The sequence below is a fragment of the Grammomys surdaster genome, unplaced genomic scaffold (genome assembly GCF_004785775.1).
Source record: "Grammomys surdaster isolate TR1022 unplaced genomic scaffold, NIH_TR_1.0 233, whole genome shotgun sequence".
Lineage (NCBI taxonomy): Eukaryota > Metazoa > Chordata > Mammalia > Rodentia > Muridae > Grammomys > Grammomys surdaster.
The window spans coordinates 7,762,063-7,779,255 of record NW_021604678.1 but is presented as its reverse complement, the minus strand read 5'-3'; the positions used below and the strand labels follow the sequence as shown (position 1 = coordinate 7,779,255).

Sequence of the window (17,193 nt, the reverse complement as noted above, 5' to 3'; positions counted from 1 at the left end):
TACCATTTTTATTTCTTTAATTCTGTGCTTTCTCTTTCTGTGTTTTGGGCCCATTCTTCTTTTGGATTTCTATTGCTTTTTGTTAACGTCTAGAGCCTCCTTTTACATAAAGCAGGTTACCTTTCTTTTTTTTATCTCATTATAAATATCTTCTCATTACTTTTGGCCTCAGCTTTCCCAAGCAGAACATTTATTTGCTATGTAACTGAATTAATCAATCGTTATATTTTTTTTTATTTTTAAAAAAGTACCCCATTGTTTCTGCCATTCTGATAAGAATATTTCTAAAATGTCTGATCCTCCTTCCTTTCTGCTTAACATGAGCTCATGGTCACTGTTCCCAAGTCTTGGTGTACAGGAATATATATAATAAATTAAGAATTATTAAGGAAGTAAAACTGATAAATGATAGAATTGTTCAGAAAAAGTCTCCTAAACCATACAAATTCCTGGTTCAATGCTCTAGCTGAAATAGAAATATTCCACCTAGCTAATAAATGCCAAGGAACGAGCCCCAGCCCCAGCCTTCCTAGCAGTATTCTGTGGATTCAATTTTTGTTTTGTTTTGCCTTCTTCTGTTTTAACTTAGTCCCCAGATGACATACCAAGATCCCTGATAATCTAGAGAATTAATCCAGTCTAGTTTCCTGAACCAGTCTGGGCACTGAGGTTGAATGAACTACCCATCCATTCCAGTCACCCAGTGTAGAGTCTGGCTCCACAAAGGTCCCACAGGATGCATTACTTATTTACCTCTGAGTTCTTAGCTACTCTACACACTTTCTCAGGAAAATCAGCTTCTGGGACATAAGCTACTACCTTCTGAGAACCAGTGCCCAGAAGAATTAAGACAAACAGGATAGCAACTGGCAGTTAGAGGGAAGTGTTGAGAGTCTCAAGCTAGAAGCACACATTCCAGGCTAGCTGTGGGATTATTGTACACTGTGCAGATTCTGATTCTTGTTAGCTCTACTCCTCCAGCCCCTAGGACTATGGAGCCCTTGTCCCGGAGGAATGTGATGTTTAGCATTGGCAACTGGGAATGTCTAGCCTAGGCCATGTTCCTGTGTCACATTGAGTAGTTGGAGTCTTTCCTTCTACCCACCATTCAGCCCTACCCATAACAGACACCCTTAACCAGGCTTACACGTTGACCTGGGAATCTCTATCTTAGAAGCATTCCAGCCTCAGGGCTCACAAATGATTTTTTTTAAAGGAACAAATGAATGTATTCACTTTAGCCAGTCAGCTAGATGTGCTCACCAAATTCCTTTGTGCTTTTAAAACCAGTGTCTTTGTTTTCTGCTAAACTTTGACTGGGAGAGATGCATGGGTAAGTCAAAATCATAACTGATCCGAAAAAGCAACAGGCTCTACCTGGGACTTAGCATGGATTTTGTCAACAGCCTACACTCAACTCTATTTGAATTGACCCTGACACATTACAATACTTTCAATCATCACAGGAAGATTCAATAAAGTTAACCACACCGTACTTGCCTGGGCAGAAAAGCAGACTCATACGTTTTATAATAGTTGTCAGTAACAAGGCTGACACACCAGGAGGGCTTCTCGTTCACCCTCAGCAAACCAGAAAATTAGATTAAGCTGTGACTCTCTGTTCCCCATGGTTCACATAATGGAGACTTACTTTATTAGGAGACATTTAAACTGTTTGTAGTTTGATAGAAAGAAAAACCACCACTGAAGAGTCAGGTTTGAGATGTGAAATAATACAGATTCAGTTCTTTCTCCCTGCTGCATGTATAGTCAGGTAATCTCATTCATGGATTCCTGGCTGGCCAGTGGGATCTCTTAAAGATGGTTGTTTCTGAAACTCAGGAGTTAGAACGTGGAAACGCTGCATAATCCCGCTCTTGGACTCTGTCATCCTCTGCTTTCTCATATTAGTCAGACATCTGACTACAGTTCAGCCCTCTCATTGATGATAACTGGTGAGAAGGAAAGGGAGAGTGTACGTTAAAAAAAAAACACCAAAAAACAACCCCTCCTTTCCTCACTAGATAATTCAGGTGTAGTGATGTGTGCCTATAACATCCATAGTTTGGGAGTGGCTGAGCCAGGAGGATCTCTAGTTTGAGGCCATCTTGTATTCCATACTTGAAGCCCTGGAATTCTGCTGGCCAACAGGGTCCTAAGATGCATCTTAGAAAGAGAATCATGGTAAGATGCCAAAGGAAAAGGAAGCTTAAGTCAATTGTTTAATTAGAAAACCTACTTCTGGGAATACTTAAGTATAACATAGTAAAATGAATTCACCCAGAGTTCCAAAGTTGGGGCATTTGTGCTGGATTCCTCTAAGCACAAATATTTATTAAGGGAATGCTGTGTCAGACTCAGGGCTAATGTTACAAGGAGAAATAACTTTCTGCTCCTATGAAATTACAAATATGTATAAAAATTACTACTTTCATGTGAGGGAAAGCGACATGGTACTAAAAGATCATATGACAGGAGGACTTGACTGACAAGAAAGGCTTCTATGGGGAAAGATGATCTGGAAGGTTCAATAGGCATTAACAAGGAGACTCTTGTGCCTGTATGTATGGAGCTAGCCTAGCATTCTAAAGAGAGAATGTGGGATAGATAAACTTAGAAAGATCTTGAGGCAGAAGAAACTATGGAAACAGGGTAGAGAGGCCAGGCCATGCAGGAATTCTGTGGTACCATTTAGATAGTCCTGTCTTTAGCACAAGGGATTGTGAAGTCGATGAGAATGGTAGACGAGAAGTCTCTGTCATTAAAAACAATTCTGGTGACTGAAGCAGGGACTAGGGGAGGCATGGGATGATGGGTGTAGGGGGTTGACACAGACACACTGGAGCAGGTCTTACTGGGGTGGAAGACTGTTACACAGTCAAACAGGAAGCACAAGAGCGAGGAACCTAGGATTTGGTAAGAGAATCGAGGAAAAGGTGTCAAGGATGACATGTGGGATTCTATCTTGGGAAAGAGCAAGAAGTGCTGTTTTCTACATGAGAGTCAGAGAAGAGGGTGTTGTCCTTGGGAAGAGCAGGACCTGGTCCTGCAGGTCTTGAGATTGGGATACGCTAAGAGGTCAGCGCAGTGGTTGTTGGTGTGGGTCTATCGTGGGAGTCATTGGACCAGGTGCTCTGTTGCTGCTAAAAATACGCTGATGAAAACAGCTATAGGAACCAGGCTTGGTGGCACATGCCTTTAATCCAGCAGTCTGAAGCAGAGGAAAGCAGATCTCTTGAATATGAGGCAAATCTTATCTACATAGTAAGTTCTAGGCCACCGAGAGCTACACAGCGAGACTCTTACTTTCTAAAATAAGTGAATGAATAAACAAACAATCTCACTAACTAACTCACTTAAAGGATAAAGAGTTGACACTTGGCTTACAGTTTAAGAGATAAAGAATCCATTGTGGCATAGAAGCGCATGACAACAGGCAGTAGGGGGATGGGAGCAGGAGCAGGAAGCTGGCTGGGGCCATGGCTAGAAAAAAATTGAACTAAACTGATAGCCCACACTGTTGTGGATTGCCATGGTGCTGTTTTTGTTTTGATGTTAATTCTGCTTCCTGAAGAGGGACTGCCCCCTATGAGGAGTACTCAGGTGATTCCATGTTGACCTTCTCCCCATTTTAGCTGGTCAAAAAAAAAAAAAAAAAAAAGCTAGAGTCTGTGACTGGTCAGTGGAAAGGAAAGGTAAAGTTGGAAGTTTTAGAGAAGGAGAGAGAGATGACTTGAGATGGAGGGACAGAGAGTGGGGAAAATGGAAGAAGAGGATACCGAAGATGGAGCAGAATCACGTGGCCTGGAGGAGCTGCAGTAACAAGGGATCTCATGGCTGGGGACTAGAGTAGTGTAGTGGTAGATCTGCCCAATCTAGGTGTGCAGCTTATAAATATTATAACTGAGTTGTGTGTTCTTTGCGTGGGGATAATAGGGTTGGAGATTTACTGATACAAATCTGGCTGGTATTAAATATTAAGGCTGTCTGGTGTTTTCCATTTGCAACAATTTAGGTGAGCAAGAGAGAGGGCAAAACCGTAGAATGGTCACTGGTGGTCAGTATAGCCAACTGCTCAGGTGGTCAGTCTGTGGAACTCGAGCAGTAGCTCCAGGAATTCTCAGGAAGGACAGGTTTGGTCAACTTAGCAAGCCAGCCATGGGAACCAGGGGGAGACGGCCATTTTCGGTGTTGGGCAAAAAGGAACAGGCAGGACGGAAATGGAGCCTGTAGCAGTAGCATGATCTCGGAGCTAAGTCATGGGTGCTGCAGCACCGGGCAAGGGGACCAGGCAAAGGGAAACATGCGTCCTAAACTTACACACAACACCACCCTATCAACATACTTCCTCCAGCAAGCCTCCACCTCCTAAAGGTGCTATAACTTTTCTAAACAGTGCCACCAGCTGGGCACCAGGCATTCAAGCTATGGGGGGCATTCCATAGTCAAACTGCAATGGTCATGCTTCTGAATCTCTGCATAAAGGTGAAATTCCAGAGACAAAAAATGTGGAGTGAAGAAGAGAAAGCTTAGAGTTGAGCTTTACCCATCACTGCTGCATAATGGCCGAGTAGCAGAGAAGGTAAATGTGGAGATGCCTGAGGGGAGGGAGCACATTCAGGCCTGAGTGCTGGGACAGAAGTCATGGGAAGAGCATGTTCCAGGAGAGTGAATGAAGATGTTGTATCCTAAAAACAGAATGCAAGCCAAGGCCTAGGAAATGTTTGCGCTCTAGTGGGATAGGCTGGTCATTGAGCATGGTATACAAAACAGCAAAACTTAATGACTTGGGCACTTAGAGTGATTAAGTTGTAGTCACACCACTGGCAAGAGATGAGAGTCTAGACTAGGTCTGTAATAACTTGAAAAGCTATTGAAACTTGAAAAGGCTCAATTGTCTGTACTGATACAATGTGAGGGTAAATTCGGGAAGAAGTCGAGAGGAGAGAGAACCATGGGGTACTGTTAGCAGCAGGTCAGCAGAAGTATTACATCCCTTTCTTTTTGTCTGTGTTGGGGGAGGGGGCATTGAGGCAGGCTCTCTCATGTAGCCCAGGCTGACCTTAAACTGTATATGAAGCCACAAATAACCTTCAACTCTATCCTCTTGCCTCTGCCTGTGATATGCTGGGATTACAGGCATATGTCACCATACCTGACCCTTTGAGACAGTTTCTTTAGGTGGTCCTGGCTCATACTGGGCCCAGCTCCATGCCTGTCTTATAAGAACAATAAATAAGATGTGATTAAGAAGGTACAAATGATTCACAAAGTTATTTTTAATCTAGCAAAGCATCTTTGTGAAACAGCATTTCTAAAATGCAGTATTGACTATCTAGAGAAATGAAGCAAGAGATAGGACAGATGTTTAGTCCCCATAGCAAACCATGGTCCTACTGTAAGCTTCTTGTGTAGCTTTTCATTTATTTATTTGCATCTGTGAGTGTGTGTGTGCTTACTGGTGTGCTTGTGTGTGTGTGTGTGTGTGTGTGTGTGCAACTTATGGAAACAGTTTTCTCCTTCCACCACGTGGTTTCTGGGGATCAAACTTGTATTACCAGCACTGATGAGTCATCTCATTGAGGTGTATTCTTTTGACAAGTCAAACCACAAACCATGGTATACAGGTCAGCTCAGAGTGACTGGAAGCTCCTCTTTAAATACAAAGTGAGCGTGGCTGACTGCCAATAGTTTCAAAGAAGGCTGCATGTGGCAATGCAAAACTTAGGAAAACCAAGGGAGGAAAGGGTTAATTCCACCATCAGCAGTAATGGGAGGCTGTGCATTAATCCTGTTGTGTCCCTTACTGTGACACTGTGTCCAGCCTCTCTATCCAATGACTCTTCTACGTTACTCAACTTGACCTTAATGGCTACCCTACCTATACCTTTCCAAACATAAACCTCTTTCAGGCAGTTTGTCTGGTTTTTCCTTCTCCCAGGCAATCTGTCTGGTCTCAGTCTTCGCAGCTTGGCTTGTCTGAGAGGGACTGCTGGGTTTTATTGCTGACTCTGGTAAGGAAAGGCCTAGAGAGTTTGGTCAGTTTCCTAAAGCTGTTTTGAGTTATTTTCCTCCCTGCTTAGGGAGCTTCCTGTAGGATGGAATGTTTGAATCTCCCAGGAAACTGACAGAGTAAGAGTGAGGGACTGAGCTCTCTGATTTGAGGGCACCTTTCTTAGCCTCTGTAATTGATACACGGAGATTAGGAGAGTTCACACTGCTGCATAGATGTTTTATAAGGGTTACAATAGTTAATACAAAATTAACATTTTGTTTAAGCATTTTATATTGAAAATTCAACTCAGGGTTTTACACATGCTAAGCACACTATAGGCCATTGAGTGACACCTCCAGTTACCCCATGGTAGGTGTTTAAATTGCAAATAGAAGTGTCAGTTAACATTATTTTTTTATTAAGCTACAGATTTTAGAATTTCTGTTAGCAGCTAATATGTAATATCGTGTCATTGCTGAAATCTTTCTAGTTGCACTACTCCAGGAGGATTTGAACATTAGGAACTGCAGAGAAAATGTTAGGCTGGGGCACAGCTGTCCTCAAGAATGAAAGAATGACAGCTCGGCAGGTGTGCTGTACTGAACAATGCAGCTCACATGTCTCCTGCCCAGATGACTCCCCTAACGCTGTGGAATCTGATTCACCTCTAGTCCCCTCCTTATTTATGCTGTGTTTCATCTTCCCTGTCGGTCTTGTTCTTTGCAGTCAGATACTTCTGGAGACTACAGAACAGTGCTCTTGAAGATCTGTGGAGAAGATGATTGAAGAAGGTGGCTTCCAACTGCTGCCTACCCTGATGGTGGACCTCCTCAACAGCTCTGTTCACTGCTTTCATACAGCACTCCCAAGTGCAAGCAAATGCAAGACAGCAACCTGTCTGCCTGATAGGCATTGGCATCGTTCAGTGGATCATCAAAAATGAACTTGATTTTATTTTAGAGCATCTCATTCATAATGTAGAGGTTTATAAGGGAAATGATATCTACAATTAAAAACCTACTAATGATTTTCTATTTGGCTTAGGAAGTTGGAATCTGTGTAGTTCAAAACCATTAAACATAAATCAGGACGCTAAAAGCGGCTGCCTTTGCTAACTATAATTTGTGTATTTGTTTTCAGTATCTACTAATACTGTAGTTTGCCTGGTACCAAAAAATATTCCAAAATACATTTGTTATAAATGCTGTTGGTGCTTCTATTACTTGATTAGTGTGATCTAATAGTGAAATGGCATGGTGGTACTCACCTACAATCTCCACACTTAGGGGGTGTCGATAGGAGAATCAATAGTTTAGGGTCATCCTTATGAAGATGCAGGAGATAGAAACAAGTCTATCAACCGTTTAGTGTGGTTGAGGCTCAGGAAAAGAGAATGGTGTCCTATGGATTTTTCTCAGGGAAATGAGGTAATGCTATCCTTATTGTTGTTCAGCAGGGGCTGGATTCTGGCAGGAAAAACAGGATTGCTGGCAGATAGTTCCACTGTTGCTCGGAACCTGTGAAACAGATTTCTGCCTGCCAGGAAGAGCCACTTCCCTATCTCTCCTTCCTCTGTTAGATGAGGCATTATACTGCCTGTTAACATGTACCCATGATGCATGCTAACCTCCAGATTTCCCCAGTTCATTCCAGTCTGCTGCAGTTCAGAGGATTCCCTTCCCTACCTGCACCTACTGTTTTTCTGTATAACCCATAAGATTTCCTGCTCCTGCTCTTCTCTCTGCTCCCAAGAGCCGTAGCTATGGCCCTTGACAAGTCTGCCCCTTTACCCTCTGCCCCAGAGACATAGCCACGGCTATTTTGGAAGTCCCCAAAGGCTCTGGCTATTCTCCCTCTTTTTTTTTTTTTTCAAGACAGGGTTTCTCTGTATAGCCCAGGCTGTCCTGGAACTCACTCTGTAGACCAGGCTGGCCTCGAACTCAGAAATCCGCCTGCCTCTGCCTCTCAAGTGCTGGGATTAAAGGCATGCGCCATCACTGCCCAGCTATTCTCCCTCTTATATTTGCAAAAATAAAACAAAAATCTATAAAAAACCTTTCCACCCATGGATCAGTCAGTTTGTCAGCTCTCTGTGCCTTTGCTTAGACCCTTCCCTCCCTCTCCACCCCGCCCCCACAATTCAGCACCAGATGTAAGTCAGCACACAATAAATAACTGAAAGGGTTACTCCAAGAATGGGGAGGTTTTTATTATCACTAAAATAGAGAAAACAACCAGAGCTACCTGTAAGAGTCCAGAGCAGAGAGAATATGAAGCAGACTGACCATACCCAGAGCTGGAGAAGTAGGCACGGAAAAATCGTGTAGGTTATAAAAAACACAAGTAGCCCAGGGGAAGGAGCCTGTGAACTGAAGAAGCCTGGATGTTCAGAGTAGAGAAGGAGGTTTGAAGAGCCAGGATGCTGGTGTGGGCTTTGAAATGTATTAGAGGTACATATGAGTAGGGACCAAAGGAGCCTCAAGGCAAGCATGGGCTTTTGATATGAAACCACAGGCATATGCTAAGGGAAGTGGCCCTTTCTGACCTGTTCCTAAGGAATACATGGCCTGACACCCACAAGATTGTTTTATCATGAAATGAAATATTTAAAAGTGTATTCATGAGGATGGAGAGATGGTTTATCAGTTAAGAGTGCTTCTTGCTCTTCCAATGAACCAGAGTTAAGTTCCTAACAACCATATTAGGCAGCTCATCACCCTAGGTTCCCAAGTCAGATGACAGATGGTAGAACACTGCCCATACCCCAGACAGCTCCCAGAGAGCACGGCAGGAATAGGGCTGCTTCCTATCCAAATCAGGCTTGGGCCTACTTAGGCCTCCACAGGAAAAAGGGCCACTTGATGATAAAGCCAGTTAAACTTCTGTTTCCCCACTATACTGGCTTCTCAAAAAAATCATACGAAAGGTAGTCTGTTAACCCTGTTGAAAAGATTGGAAGGTCCCACCCCACTGCAACCCTTCCTCCCTTGTCCTTCCTGCCCGACCTCTAGCTATATAATCTGGCAACTCTATTTCAATAAATAAGCCGTCCTCTGAAATAGTCTCCCAGGTCGTTTATACCCACCATATTCACTACTTCCTGAGACCCTGTTCCTAAGCTCCTCCAAATCCTGAGACTGTCAGTACACAAAAGCTGATCAGGGTCAAGAGACTCACATCTGGTGCCTGAACAGGGACACCCCAGGATGCATGGAAGAGGGTGATACCCTCCTCCCCCTCCATCTTGCATTGCCATCCTAACTTGAGGATCGGCTGCTGGTTCTTCCTTTCTCCTCTACTTCTGATTTGAGCCACCATGAAGTATCAATTTTGTTTGGTTTGTTTGTTTGGTTTGGTTTGGGGGTTTTTTGTAAATAAAGTTTTTTTATTGTATATTTTGTTTATTTACAATACAGATGTCATTCCTTTTCCCCGTTTCCCTTCCCTAGAACCCCCTATCCCATCCCCCCTCCTCCTTTATGCTTTTATACCATTTTGATTACATGCAAGTATTTAGGTCAGTTCTAGGTTGAGGGTCTAGCAATACAATAGATGCAAATAGTCAAGGAACAAGCAATACAATAAACACAAATAGTCAAAGAAAAAGCAAGACATTAAACCCAATTTTGTGAACACTCCCATGATCACTGTTTCTAAAGGTTTATCTGGATGACCAAAGTATCTGAGCCTACTTCCCTATCCTAGCTCAAGGTCATTTTCATGTCTGAAGCCTACTTTCTTGTTCTAGTCTAAAATTTAGATTTCTGTCTGAAATTACTTCTTGGTTCTAGCCTAATATTCAGATTCCTGCTTGAAGCCTGCTTCCTTGTACTTGGCCAATGTCATATTCCTGCCAAGCAGCCCCAAAGGCTCTCCACCTCTCCCCCTTTTTATTTTGTTAACAAGACTAAGTATGTCTTAGGCTGTTTTTAACAAGACTGCCTTCCTTACCTGTGATGAAATATGCGTTATCAAAAGCAATGCACTTCTTTCTTAGGTTGGTAAGGCTCTGTGCAGAATCTTACCTGCCCTTGGCTTGCCAGCCTGTTAATTTAATAACTCTGTCTGGGGGTCCATTTTCAGGTTTAAGCCGTGTACTTTGGCTGACAACATGTTAATGTTGTTAAAGGTAAGCTTTAACATAATGGGCAGGAATAAAAGTATTCCTAGGACAAGAAGGGCTAGCCTGATCAAGCTATATATGCCATTCCTGAGGTTTGACCAAAATGGAAATACTGACCTCAGGCCATGGATAATTTTATTGGCATTATCTGCAGCATCAAATTCATAATCTCACTATGTAAAGTTAACACATCCAGAGAGGTGTTAGTATTATGCCAAATATCCTACAGGTGTCTTTAAAATTTTTTCTAATTATAATGACAATCATTGTGAATTTCAAAAGTAACACTACTCCAATGATATTTGTCATGACACTTGGAATGGCTCCTAACTCTTGAACCCTGAACCTCCTTCAGATAATTTCAATGGGTTATAGAGCATCATTCGTTGTTCCAGATACCTATATAAATCCTTTTGTATACTCAATACATTAGTAACATTTTTTTTTTGCTAGATGGTTAACAAAAATAGATGTCTTAACTCCTTGTGTCAATGCTATTGCAGAAGCAGTGGTGCTAGCAATTAATGGAATTAAAGCTGTTATACAAGCAATAATCAAGCCTGCTACCCTCTTGCTTCTGCCTAAAGTCTAACTCACTTATTCCAGCACTTTCAAGCTTTTTTCAGAGAATTAAGGTTTTTTAATACTCAGGGAAGTGAGATTAAAGCTAGTTGATAGACCTCTGTAACAGACATGCCAGGTTTCAATACACTAACATAATTGGAAATTATACAGTCATTGCAACTTACAATAAATGCTGTAGAAGAGACAAAACCAATTTTATCTTGACAATTAAAAGAGCCTTAAAACATGCATTAGTCCTTGTATGAAATCCAGATCCTGTCCCAACTTTATCCCTTGCTATCATAACATCATAGCAAGCTACAGCTAACTTCCAAATATGTCTCTGACAAAGTCCAGATCCAGTCTTCCAAAAGTAGACTGTTATTTCCCATATTGGATTGATTTCTAGACCAGTACATGACTGAGTCCTAATAGCTGGTCACCTTTAAGAAGAATACAAGAGACATAGTTTTTCTTTTCGATTCTCTATCCAACAAGGTCTAAAATCTTAAGGCAAGGCAGTTTGTCCCATCTGAGATATAGTCAAGCAAAGGTGGGTCAGGAACATATGTCCAAAACAGCTCCCCAGTCACCCTTATCAGGGCACTCAGCAAGCTCACAGGTCCACATCATTCTTTGTCTCAGCAATAGTATGTCTCACCAATCTTTTTAAAGTTCCATAAGCCTCTTCCACAATACCTTGTTCTTGAGGATTATACAAAATTCCTGTAATAAATTGATGACAAAAAGTCTCGACTGCTCAACTACAATTGCCAGACCCATTGTCTGTATTTTTATTGGATATTTTATTTATTTATCTTTCAATGTTATCTCCTCTCCTATTCTCCCCCAGACCACTTATCCCATCCCCCCACCTCCTATGTCTATGACAGTATGCTCTCACCATCGTCTCATTCCTGCCTTCCTGCTATCAAATTCCCCCACACTAGGGAATCCAAACTTTCAAGGACCAAGGCCCTCCGTTTCCACTGATGCCTGACAAGGCCACACAACTACCTATACAGGTAAAGCCATGAGTTCCTCCCTTTGTGTTCTCAGGCTGGAGGTTTAGACCATGGGAGCTTTGGTTGAGTATTTTGATACTCCTTCTAAGAAGAACCAAAGCACCCACACTTTGGTCTTCCTTTTTCTTCTTGAGCTTCATGTGCTCTGTGAGTTGAATCTTCCTTATTTCAAGCTTCTGGGCTAATATGCAATTATCAGTGAGTCCAAACTGTGTGTGTTCTTTTGTAATTAGGTTACCTCACTCAGGATGATATTTTTTAGTTCCATCCATTTACCTAAGAATTTTATGAATTCATTGTTTTTAATAGCTGAGTAGTACTCCATTGTGCAAATGTACCACATTTTCTGTATCCATTCCCCTGTTGGAGGACATCTGGGTTCTTTCCAGCTTCTGGCTATTATAAATAAGGCTTCTATGAACATAGTGGAGCATGGGTCCCTGTTGTATGTTGAAACATCTTTTGGGTATATGCCCAGGAGTGGTATAGCTGGGTCCTCAGTTAACACTATGTTCAATTTTCTGAGATACCACCAGACTGCTTTCCATAGTGGTTGTACCAGCTTACAATCCCACCAACAATGGAGGAGTGTTTCTCTTTCTCCACATCATCATTAACATCTGCTGTCACCTGTGTTTTTGATCTTAGCCATTCTGACTGGTGTGAGATGGAATCTCAGGGTTGTTTTGATTTGCATTTCCCTGATGACTAAGGATGCTGAACAGTTCTTTAGATGCTTCTCAACCATTCGAGCTTCCTCAGTTGAGAATTCTTTGTTCAGCGTTGTGCTCCATTTTTTAATAGGGTTCTTTGATTGTCTAGAATCTAATTTCTTTAGTTCTTTGTATACCTTGGATATTAGCCCTTTATCGGACATAGGGTTGGTGAAGATCTTTTCCCAATCTGTTGGTTGCCGCACTGTCCTATTGACTGTGTCCTTTGCTTTACAGAAGCTTTGCAGTTTTATGAGGTCCCATTTGTCAATTCTCGATCTTAGACCATAAGCCATTAGTGTTCTGTTCAGGAACTTTTCACTGTATCCATATGTTCAAGGCTTTTCCCCATTTTCTCTTCTATTAGTTTCAGTGTGTCTGGTTTTATGTGGAGGTTCTTGATCCACTTGGACTTGAGCTTTGTACAAGAAGATAAGTATTGACCAATTTGCATTCTTCTGCATGCTGATCTCCAGTTGAACCAGCACTAGTTGTTGAAAACAACTGGTTTTAGCTCCTTTGTCAAAGATCAAGTGACCATAGGTATGGGGGTTCATTTCTGGGTCTTCAATTCTTCTCCAGTGATCTTTCTGCCTGTCTCTGTACCAATACCATGCAGGTTTTTTTTTTTTTATCACTATTGCTTTGTACTACAGCTTGAAGTCAGGGATGATGATTCCCCCAGAAGTTCTTTTATTGTTGAGAGTAGTTTTCGCTATCCTGGGTTTTTTGATATTCCAGATGAATTTGAGGATCGCTCTTCCCATCTCCATGAAGAATTGAGTGGGAATTTTGATGAGGACTGCATTAAATATGTAGATTGCTTTCGGCAAGATGGCCATTTTTACTATATTAATCCTTCCAATCCATGAGCATGGGAGATCTTTCCATCTTCTGAGATACTCTTTCTTCGGGGACTTGAAGTTCTTCTCATACAGGCCTTTTACTTGCTTGGTTTGATTTACACCAAGGTATTTCATATTATTTGTGACTATTGTGAAGGGTGTCATTTCCATAATCTCTTTCTCAGCCTGTTTATGCTTCCAGTAGAGGAAGGCTACTGATTTGTTTAAGTTAATTTTAAATCCAGCCACTTTGCTAAAGTTGTTTATCAGATTTAGGAGTTCTCTGGTGGAAGTTTTGTGGTCACTTAAGTATACTATCATATCATCTGCAAATAGTGAAATTTTGACTTCTTCCTTTCCAATTTGTACCCCTTTGACCTCCTTTTGTTGCCTAATTGCTCTGGCTAGGACTTCCAGTACTATATTGAATAAGTAGGGGGAGAGTGGGCAGCCTTGCCTAGTCCCTGATTAGTGGGATTGCTTCAAGTGTCTCTCCATTTTGTTTGATGTTGGCTACTGGTTAGCTGTTTATTGCTGTTACTATGTTTAGGTATGGGCCTTGGAGTCCTGCTCTTTCCAAGACTTTTGTCATGAAGGGATGTTGAATTTTGTCAAATGCTTTCTCAGCATCTAGTGAGATGATCATGTGGTTTTTTTTTTCCTTTGAGTTTGTTTGTATAGTGGATTACACTGATGAATTTCCATATATTGAACCAACCCTGCATTTCCAGGAAAAAGCCTACTTGATCATGATGGATAATTGTTTTGATGTGTTCTTGGATTCGGTTTTTGAGAATTTTATTGAGTATTTTTGCATAGATATTCATAAGGGAGATTGGTCTGAAGTTCTCTTTCTTTGTTGGGTCTTTGTGTGGTTTAGGTATGAGCATGATTGTGGCTTCATGGAATGAATTGGGTAGTGTTCCTTCTGTTTCTATTTTGTGGAACAGTTTATAGAGAATTGGTATTAAGTCTTCTTTGAAGGTCTGATAGAACTCTGCACTAAAACTGTCTGGTCCTGGACTTTTTTTGGTGGGAAGACTTTTAATGACTGCTTCTATTTCTTTCAGTGTTATTGGAATTTTTAGATGGTTTATTTACTCCTGATTTAACATTGGTAACTGTCATTTGTCTAGAAAATTGCCCATTTCATCCAGATTTTCCAATTTTGTTGAGTATAGGCTTTTGTAGTAGAATCTGATGATTTCTTGAATTTTCTCAGTTTCTGTTGTTATGTCACCCTTTTCATTTCTGATTTTATTAATTTGGATACTGTCACTCTGTCCTCTGATTATTCTGGCTAAGGTTTTATCTATCTTGTTGACTTTCTCAAAGAAGCAGCCTTTGGTTTTGTTGATTCTTTTGTATAGTTCTTTTTGTTTCTACCTGGTTGATTTCAGCCCTGAGTTTGATTATTTCCTGCCATCTACTCCTCTTTGGTGTATTTGCTTCTTTTTGTTCTAGACCTTTCAGGTGTGTTGTCAAGCTGCTAGTGTTTGCTTTCTACAGTTTCTTTTTGTAAGTACTTAGAGCTATTAATTTTCCTCTTAGCCCTGCTTTCATTGTGCCCATAAGTTTTGGTATGATGTATCTTCATTTTCATTAAATTCTAAGAAGTTTTTAATTTCTTTCTTTATTTCTTCCCTAACCATATTATCATTGAGTAAAGTGTTGTTCAGTTTCCACGTGAATGTGGGCTTTCCATTGTTTTTGTCTTTATTGAAGACCAGTCTTAGTCCATAGTGATCTGATAGGATGCATGGGATTATTTCGATTTTTTTTTTTTTTTATCTGCTGAGGCCTGATTTGTGACCAATTATATGGTCTATTTTGGAGAAGGTACCATGAGGTGCTGAGAAAAACGTATATTCTTTTGTTTTAGGATGAAATGTTCTATAGATGTCTGTTAAATCCATTTGGTTCATAACTTCTGTTAGTTTCACTGTGTCTATGTTTAGTTTCTGTTTCCATGATCTGTCCATTGCTGAGAGTGGGGTGTTGAAGTCTCCCACTATTATTGTGGAATAATATTGAGGTCCAATGTGCTTTGAGCTTTAGTAAGGTTTCTTTTATGAAACTGGGTGCTCTTGCATTTGGTGCATAGATGTTCAGGATTGAGAGTTCATGTTGGTTGACTTTTCCTTTGACGAGTATGAAGTGTCTTTCCTTATCCTTTTTGATAGCTTTAAGTTGAAAGTCGATTTTATTTGATATTAGAATGGCTACTCCAGTTTGTTTCTTAGGACCATTTGTTTGAAAAATTGTTTTCCAGCCTTTTACTCTAAGGTAGTGTCTGTCTTTGTCACTGAGGTGGGTTTCCTATATGCAGCAAAATGCTAAGTCCTGTTTATGTATCCAGTCTGTTAGTCTATGTCTTTATTGGGGGATTGAGTCCATTGATGTTAAGAGATATTAAGGAGAGGAGATTGTTGCTTCCTGTTAATTTTGTTATTAGCAGTGGCATTGTTTGTGTGGCTATCTTCTTTTAGATTTGTTGGAAGAGGATTATTTTCGTGCTCTTTCTAGGGTATAATTTCCCTCCTTGTTTTGGAGCTTTCCTGCTATTATCCTTTGTAGTTCTGGGTTTGTGGAAAGATTTTGTGTAAATTTGGTTTTGTCATGGAATATCTTGGTTTCTCCATCTATGGTAATTGAGAGTTCTGCTGGGTATAGTAATCTGGGCTGGCATTTGTGTTCTCTTAGGGTCTGTATGACATTTGTCCAGGATCTTCTGGCTTTTATAGTATCTGGTGAGAAGTCTAGTGTAATTCTTATAAGTCTGCCTTTATATGTTACTTGGCCTTTTTCTCTTACTGTATTTAATATTCTTTCTTTGTTTTGTGCATTTGGTGTTTTGACTATTATGTGACAGGAGGTATTTCTTTTCTGGTCTAGTCTATTTGGCATTCTGTAGGCTTCTTGTATGTTTATGGGCATCTCACTTTTTAGGTTAGGGAAATTTTCTTCTATAATTTTGTTGAAGATATTTACTGGCCCTTTAAGTTGGGAATCTTCATTCTCATCTATACCTTCTATCCTTAGGTTTGGTCTTCTCATTGTATCCTGAATTTCCTCGATATTTTGTGTTAAGAACTTTTTGCATTTTGCATTTTCTTTGACAGTTATGTCAATATTTTCTATGGTATCTTCTGCACCTGAGATTCTCTCTTCTATCTCTTGTATTCTGTTGGTGATGCTTGTGTCTATGACTCCTGATTTCTTTCCTAGGTTTTCTATCTCCAGGGCAGTCTCCCTTTGTGATATCTTTCTTGTTTCTACTTCCATTTATATGTCCTGGATGGTTTTGTTCAATTCCTTCACCTGTATGGTTGTGTTTTCTTGTAATTCTTTAAGGGATTTTTGTGTTTCCTCTTTAAGGGTTTCTACCTGTTTACTGTGTTCTCCTCAATTTCTTTGAGATTGTTATTTATGTCCTTCTTAAAGTCTTCTATCATCATCATTAAAAGTGATTTTAAATTTGACTCTCGCTTTCCTGGTGATATGGGGAATTCAGGACTTTCTTTCAGGACTTTTCTTTTCAGGGAGAACTAGGTTCTGATGATTCCAAGTATCCTGGGTTGCTAGTGCTTATGTTCTTGCGCTTGCCTTTCACCATCTGGATCTCCTTAGTGCTACCTGCACTGTGCTGTCTCTGACTGGAGCCTGTCTTCCTATTATCTTGGTTGTGTCAGAACTGTTTGTGGTGGGTGTTGCTGCTGTGTTAGAGCTGAGGCCCAAGATCTGCTCAGTGCCAGGCACAGACCGGAAGAAACCAGTGCTCCGGGCCAGGAGTGAATTCCTGGATCCCAGTGGGTCCCAGTTACTCCTTGTTTGGGGTGGGTGTTGCTGTCTCCTTACCTAAGATACTGCCCAGGTTAGAGCTCCTGGGAGACCCTCTTCCTTTGGGTTTTGTGTGATTGGGTGCAGA

General features: G+C 40.9%; 1 protein-coding gene across 1 annotated transcript in view; it reads left to right on the top strand.

The window, feature by feature from the left end:
- Positions 1-7,202, top strand: part of Anxa3 (annexin A3) — a 50,008-nt gene extending 42,806 nt beyond the window's left edge. The window contains exon 13 of the mRNA XM_028773686.1: positions 6,722-7,202. Within this exon, the coding sequence (XP_028629519.1) occupies positions 6,722-6,781 (60 nt within the window). The 3' untranslated portion in view covers positions 6,782-7,202. The remainder of the gene's footprint in view (positions 1-6,721) is intronic.
- The last annotated feature ends 9,991 nt before the right edge of the window (positions 7,203-17,193 follow it).